This window comes from Etheostoma cragini, chromosome 16 (genome assembly GCF_013103735.1).
Source record: "Etheostoma cragini isolate CJK2018 chromosome 16, CSU_Ecrag_1.0, whole genome shotgun sequence".
Lineage (NCBI taxonomy): Eukaryota > Metazoa > Chordata > Actinopteri > Perciformes > Percidae > Etheostoma > Etheostoma cragini.
Genome location: NC_048422.1, coordinates 14,378,180 through 14,384,797, shown reverse-complemented (window position 1 = coordinate 14,384,797; position 6,618 = coordinate 14,378,180). Strand labels below are relative to the sequence as shown.

The following is a 6,618-nucleotide window of genomic DNA, read 5'->3' as shown; positions in this document are numbered from 1 at the left end:
ACACACACACACACACACACAAATAAAGAGAGAGACTGTTGAAGAGTGATGGTTCTTGAAGAGCAGAAACATGAAAGATGGTATTCTGGTTAAATCCTCTGACAGGACACGTTCAATAATGTGATAAATGTAATAGTTTGAAATAATGTTATCAGTTTAGAAGCATCTAAATTTAATTTAACACCAATTCCACAGATTTTGATTTATATTCTTAATTTTGTCTTCTGGCTCATTCACTCATTTAACGTTTCCTTAACTGGACAATTTAAATTATGAATATATGACTGTAGTTTATGATCAGTGCATTGATAATATGCAAACAACAAAACCTCTCAACATTTCACCAAAGTCCAAGGTGACCTTTTAAAATGTCTTGTCCCCCCTCCCACAGTCCAAAATATATTCGGTTTACAATCTTACAAAACAGAGAAAATCAGAAAATCCTTACATTTTTAGGTAAATGTCTGGCATCTTTGCTTGAAAAATACTTTGGATTAATTTACTTTCAACTGCCTAATCAATATAATCACTCAATGAAGCTGTTAGATTGGGATGACTTTTGCTGGTTTAAAGTTCTCAAATGTCAGGATTTGCATCTTTTGTCTGTTTTATATACCATTGTAAGTTGAATATGTAAGTTTTGGACAGTTTTTTTGGATAAAATTAGCAATTTTCAGTGTCACAATAGGAATAACAAACTTCCACATGCGTCTTTTATTATAGCCTGACCTACTATATACTAAATGATTAATCATTATTTAAAAAGGGGCTCTACTCGAAATAATAGAAAAAAAAGCAGGCCTCCACACGGCTCTCACAGACTTTTTCCCAGTACCTGGCTTCATTCTCTGCTCAGGACACCATTACTCCACTAGATCTTTACAAAGCAAACGTTTGTTTGCTTTTAAGTGTCCAGATTTGCTCAATTGTGCAACACAGATACAGTTAGTTGCACGTCTTAACTGCTGGGGGCAGAACCTCTTTGCCAGGAGACCCCCGTCATTTAATCCTTTGTTGTTGACACTGTTGAACGCACACTAAGAAAAGCTTATCTTTCACTGTAAAAAATTACTTTTGCGATCCACTGCTCCCATGACAATGAATGGCATAAAGAGTATCCCTTAAAATCTTTATTAATAATCTCAGCCTCTAAGGGATGGATACTTGCAAGGCTTAAAAACAGTGTACAGTAAAACATTACATTTTTCTGTGTATTCAGATGCCCGTGGCTAGCTGTGACCATCTGCCCTGCTGTGCCACCATGCTGTGCCATCCTTTTCCTTTTTGTGCTGGCCAACTTCACCATGGCAACCTTTATGGATGCTGGTGTGCTCCCAGTTGGTTAGTAATCAAAGTGATGTCATTCTTACAGTATTTCTTTTATTTGTGAAGATTCTATTTGTTTTAAATTTAACCAATTTCACATATTGTTTTCCAGCAAACGAGGACGAAGACAAGGATGATGAGTTCCGCGCTCCACTGTACAAGAACGTGGATGTGAAGGGGGTCCAGGTGCGCATGAAGTGGTGTGCTTCGTGTCATTTCTACAGACCTCCACGCTGCTCCCACTGCAGCGTCTGTGATCACTGTGTGGAGGTCAGTGCATGGACAGATTCAAAGCCGAGAAGAGACATGGCATTGGCACTTTTAGTAAGAAAAACTACATACTAGGGAGGAAACAAAACAATTTAAATGGGGGAAATGAGGGATAAGGGCATGAAAGGACAGATTGGGAGAGAAATGTGAGTAGTGCTTATGTGTGAGTGTAGCGGTTTGTGTGGGGAAAGTCAATAAAGGGGATTTCTGCAGAATAAATGATGACTGCGATGGAGGGAGAAAGATCTCAATAATCAGGTTAATCCTTTTCTGAGATCCTTTGTAGTCTCAATGTAAATGCAATTTGAAAAAGGCTCAGAAAGCCTGCGTTAAACAAAGTGTATTTAGATTTAGTTTTAACCAATACAAGACTTTCAGTTCTGCTGATTATTATTCAGTGTGTCATGTGTATTTTTCTTTTGGCTCTTTAATTTTTTTATTTATCTTTTCCTGCAATCTCACTTCAGGACTTTGACCATCACTGTCCCTGGGTGAACAACTGCATTGGGAGGCGAAACTACCGCTACTTCTTCCTGTTTCTGTTGTCACTGACAGTTCACATGATCGGTGTCTTCACTTTTGGCCTCATATACGTCCTGCACCACATAGACGCATTATGGAAGCTGCACTGCACTGTCACGTATCCTTATACACACATGCTGTGTATGCACAATACTGCATGGGTCTGTGCGTTGATCTATGCATTTATCCATTTAAACGGATACAATTCTTTTCAACTGGGACTAATATGAAGCAGTTTTCCTTGACAGCATATACAGTTTGGTAGTGATCAGTATATCTGGTCTGTTTCTTATCCCGGTCCTGGGTCTCACTGGATTCCACTTGTACCTGGTGTCCAGAGGAAGCACCACCAATGAACAAGTCAGTTTGATTTGATTGGAAATTCTATCAATAAAGCAGATTTTTAAGACTTAAAAATTGTGTTATTTTGATGACGTTTACATCTGTACAATAATGAATTATATACAGATGTATGTTTATCTTTTTACGATCCAACAGGTAACTGGGAAGTTTCAAGGGGGAGTTAATCCTTTCACTCGAGGTTGTTGCAACAACCTGGAGTATCTGTTTTGCAGCCCCATCTCTCCAAAGTAAGAGCCATTTCTTCTACTTAATCTCCGGTTTGTCAGCAATCCTTATAACTTATTGGCTGAGTCCCTGTTTGTCGTGTGATCACAGCTACACATCGAGGCCATGTAAGAAAACAGTGATCCAGATTCAGCCTCCATTCCTGAGACCAGAGATCGACAGGCAGAGGCTAGTGAAAGGCAGGGACAACGGGATACAGACTCAGGACCTCCAAAATAAAGTATGCATGAACAAATGACATGTCAAATTCAAAGTTGAATATTCTCTCACACATTATCGAATGATTGTGACATCAATTGTCAAGAACTGTCATGTTTCTTTCTCCTGCCAGCGAACCTCAGCCGGAGCTGTCGAGCTATCGGACATCGAACAACTGAAAACTCTACCACCGCTGCCACCAAAACCAGACCACGGCCTGCTGAAAAGCCAACTCACTGTTATGGATGGTACTGTAGGATGATGCATACATACTGCGATAACCAGACTTGTATAGAGGCAAAGATAGGAAACATTAAGGATAAATTGATTGCCATTTAAGGATACATCTGGGGAGATTTTCTATTTTTCTTATTGTTAAAAAATCAAATGAAAATACCAAAACCAACAATGAATTAATCTTAAAAACAAGTTTTTATTTATTTATTGACAATACCATAAATATAGTGTCACCAGCCTCATACTTTACATACTTTGTGTCATTGCTCAGCTGTAAGTCTGGATTCAGTATGAATTTTGGATTTTATAAGTCACTACAAAAGTGTTTTCTTTTCCAGAGATGGGACACCATACCAAATCTATCATTCCTGTATCCATTCCTACTGTGCCGCAGCTAAGGCCAGTCCTGGAAGCCATATCCAGAGGCTCGTCCCCCATTCCTCCAGAGCAGGTGCTTTTCAGTCAACACATTTTTTATGTTGTTTGAGCGTAATTCTCAGTATTCAAGTCCTGGTTTTGATCCTTGTCTGACAGACATTGCCGTCTGGTTTTTGTTGTTTAGTTGCTGAAGACATCAGAGCAGCAAGGAAACCACAAAGGTTCTGACCTCTGTTCTGAGACTAAGGAAAGCCCTGGGAGAGGCAGGCAGCAGGCCGGCCTTCCTGTCCAGACCAAAACCATCTCCAGCTCGGTGGAGCTCAACTCTCTCACTCTTAACTCCCGCTCTCTCACCCTCAAACACAGCAGTCGCCACAGCAGCAAATCCCAGCTACCTGCCATGCATGGTGACAGTTTGGGAAGCAACCCCCCACCAACGGGCATCATCAGCTCTTCCAGCCTGCTGGCCAACCACAACAGCAGCCTCTCCTATGACCTTATTAACCCTGCAGACCCTCAGTTCCTAGCTCAGAGAGGGGCCCCTTCAACCAGCTACCACCCTCACTTCATGGCTCTGGGCACAGACAGGACTGTGTTGCAGCAGCCCCCTTCTCACGGATACAGTCCCGTGTTTATGGGCGTCACCAGACAGTCTCCTCAGCCTCGAGACCCATCACCTTCTTTGCAGGGCCTCACCTCAAGGGATCCCTCACCTTCCTTCCAAGGTTTCATTGAAAGAGACCCTTCTCCTGCCTTTAAAGGGCTGATGCCAAAAGACCACGCATCCCAAAATGTAACATCCCGAGACCTCACCCCTCCTGGTCTTGCAATGCGAGAGATGACCTATCAATGTTTTCGAGACAGCCTTCGCGATCTTACTCCACCGGGTTTAACACCTCAGAAGACTGCCACTGCACGCCATGACAACTTTTCAAAAACTATCATGGCATCTATCCACGAGAGACGAGAGATGGAGGAGAGGGAGAGGATGCTGCGTCTCCAAGCCAGATCCCAGGCCCTCTATGGCCCAGATGTTGGGATCTATGACATCCCCAGCAGGAGGAGTCTACCACCAGATAACATCCGACCTCCAGGCTCTCGTGGACCAACTCCTCCAGCCTACGGCTCCCGGGAGTTTCTGATGAGTACAGGCATCCTCGGTTATGGCATGAGGACCTCACCTCTCTCCAGCTCCTCCACGTCGTCTCTGACCCGAGGCCCAAAAACGTCCAGCTCTCCTATGCAGAGCAGCAGCAGCAGCAGCCTGCAAAGCAAGGGCAGGTCTTCCTCTCCGGGTTACTGCCCTCCTGACAGACATGCTCATCCACTTCCTTCCTCTACATCCACTCTGCCTCGTTTACCCTCCTCCGCCACCTCCTCCGCCCCTTCAAACGCCTCCTATGCCACCGCAAAACGATCCTCACTCCCATATTCCTCCGAGGGGAAGGACTCGATCACACTGGGAGCTCTGAAATAAATAAGAATTACTCCATGTTTCTGATGGTGTGAATGAATCATCTATGCAGTGTCAGTCTGTCTTCACAGCTCCAAAATACTTTGTAAATAAGAGGCCATATGGGGCATGTCTGTGTGGGAGGCTGTGTGACTATACACAGTGAAGGATAAACTTAGAAATAATGTCATGCAAGTTTGACCAAATCCAAAAAACGGTGAATCTCAGGAAAGTTGTGCCTCCTCTTACAAACAGAGCGAGCTCTATAAACTTAGTCAAAGCAGAAGAGCTATTTGAAGAATACAGATTTAATAAATTTTTGTTTGTATGTGTTTTGATATTGCTTTTGTGAAACAATGTAATACCATATCATAGCAATTTGTCTCCCGCTGCAAAGTACCCATTTTAATAGAATTTTGTAGTTGTTTATATGAATAAACTTATTTTGTAATTTTCATTTTTGATTTTATTTTGCTCTTTTTTCATGTGAATGGTTGCCAATGAAGTCCCCCGCAAAGTGCTGCAATATAATTTAATGAATGTGTGAATGAGGCTTTACACATTTAAAGCACCTGCTGCTCTAAGCAGCAAAAGGAAAATGCTTTTTTTTTAAATTTTTATGTTGGTTATCAATCTTTCTTCAAACATATTATTCTTGTGCTCAATGTTATTTTTTCCAAATCACAAGATAATTTAAGCTCATAAGTCAACAGATGGCACACTTCATGGAGATAGAGCCACATTGCACTTATAGTCATTTCAATTTAAAACTGCTACAATGCATAGCACAATACATTTGTATAGCAGTGATGAAAGCACTGCTGAAAGAAATGTAATGATGACACATAATGGGGAGTTTAATGAAATATGACACTGTGGTAGAATGATTCACTCTGCAATGCAGTTTCTGCATTGAATTTGTGTATGGCACCCTCTAGTGAACCGTTTCAGAAGGTGGTGTGACGTTGGTGAAGCAGACAAATCCAGTAGATGATGCTATTGTGTGCAAAATATCAGAAAACAGCATGTTGTTGATTTCACCGGCTACAAGCAATTGAACAGACCATGGGAGGCTTTGTAGTGTGCCCTATATTCCAGAAGGTCCATTTCACACTGCAGTTTATTATCACTACAGGTAGTTCGCTATAAAATTTAAAAATAAATCAAGAATAATGTAAAAACGTTGTTAGGCAAAAATCTCCTGCCCATTTAGTATACAAGAGAAAAAAACATCTGTGTAAAGTTGTTTTCCATGTGTCAGATGAGGAATCCAGTGACACATCATGCATTTGTATTTTGGCTGGCCTTCTGTCCCAGGACTGGCTCGTGAGTCATTCAGGGTCTTTGCTACAGAAATAGTCATTTTAAGATTATTTTTTGGGTCTTTTCCCTTTATTGACAGTGGATAGACGTGAAAGGGGGAGAGACCGGACAGGGATGACAGGCAGCAATGGGCCACAGGTTGGATCCGAACCCCGGGCCGCTGCAGGACTCAGCCAACATGGGGGGAATTCTCTTACTGGGTGAGCAAGAGTCCGCCCCATAGAAATATTTCTAATAACAGGAACCTTCGTTACCTTGTGCCATAATAGACAATCACACATTTTTTTGATCAGGCAAGAAATGACAAGGCTTGACACTTTGAG

At 41.9% G+C, this 6,618-nt stretch overlaps 2 protein-coding genes across 2 annotated transcripts in view; both read left to right on the top strand.

Moving 5' to 3' along the window:
* The window catches only part of nup155 (nucleoporin 155), a 25,109-nt gene extending 21,511 nt beyond the window's left edge, over positions 1-3,598 (top strand). Inside the window, exon 35 of the transcript XR_004659904.1 lies at positions 3,588-3,598. The gene's annotated coding sequence lies outside the window, so the exon portion shown is untranslated. The remainder of the gene's footprint in view (positions 1-3,587) is intronic.
* Positions 1-5,429, top strand: part of zdhhc8a (zinc finger DHHC-type palmitoyltransferase 8a) — a 10,144-nt gene extending 4,715 nt beyond the window's left edge. Inside the window, exons 2-10 of the mRNA XM_034896269.1 lie at positions 1,220-1,341; positions 1,439-1,596; positions 2,064-2,236; positions 2,376-2,478; positions 2,617-2,708; positions 2,797-2,926; positions 3,038-3,152; positions 3,480-3,592; positions 3,704-5,429. Coding sequence (XP_034752160.1) covers positions 1,220-1,341; positions 1,439-1,596; positions 2,064-2,236; positions 2,376-2,478; positions 2,617-2,708; positions 2,797-2,926; positions 3,038-3,152; positions 3,480-3,592; positions 3,704-4,996 — 2,299 coding nt within the window. The 3' untranslated portion in view covers positions 4,997-5,429. The remainder of the gene's footprint in view (positions 1-1,219; positions 1,342-1,438; positions 1,597-2,063; positions 2,237-2,375; positions 2,479-2,616; positions 2,709-2,796; positions 2,927-3,037; positions 3,153-3,479; positions 3,593-3,703) is intronic.
* The last annotated feature ends 1,189 nt before the right edge of the window (positions 5,430-6,618 follow it).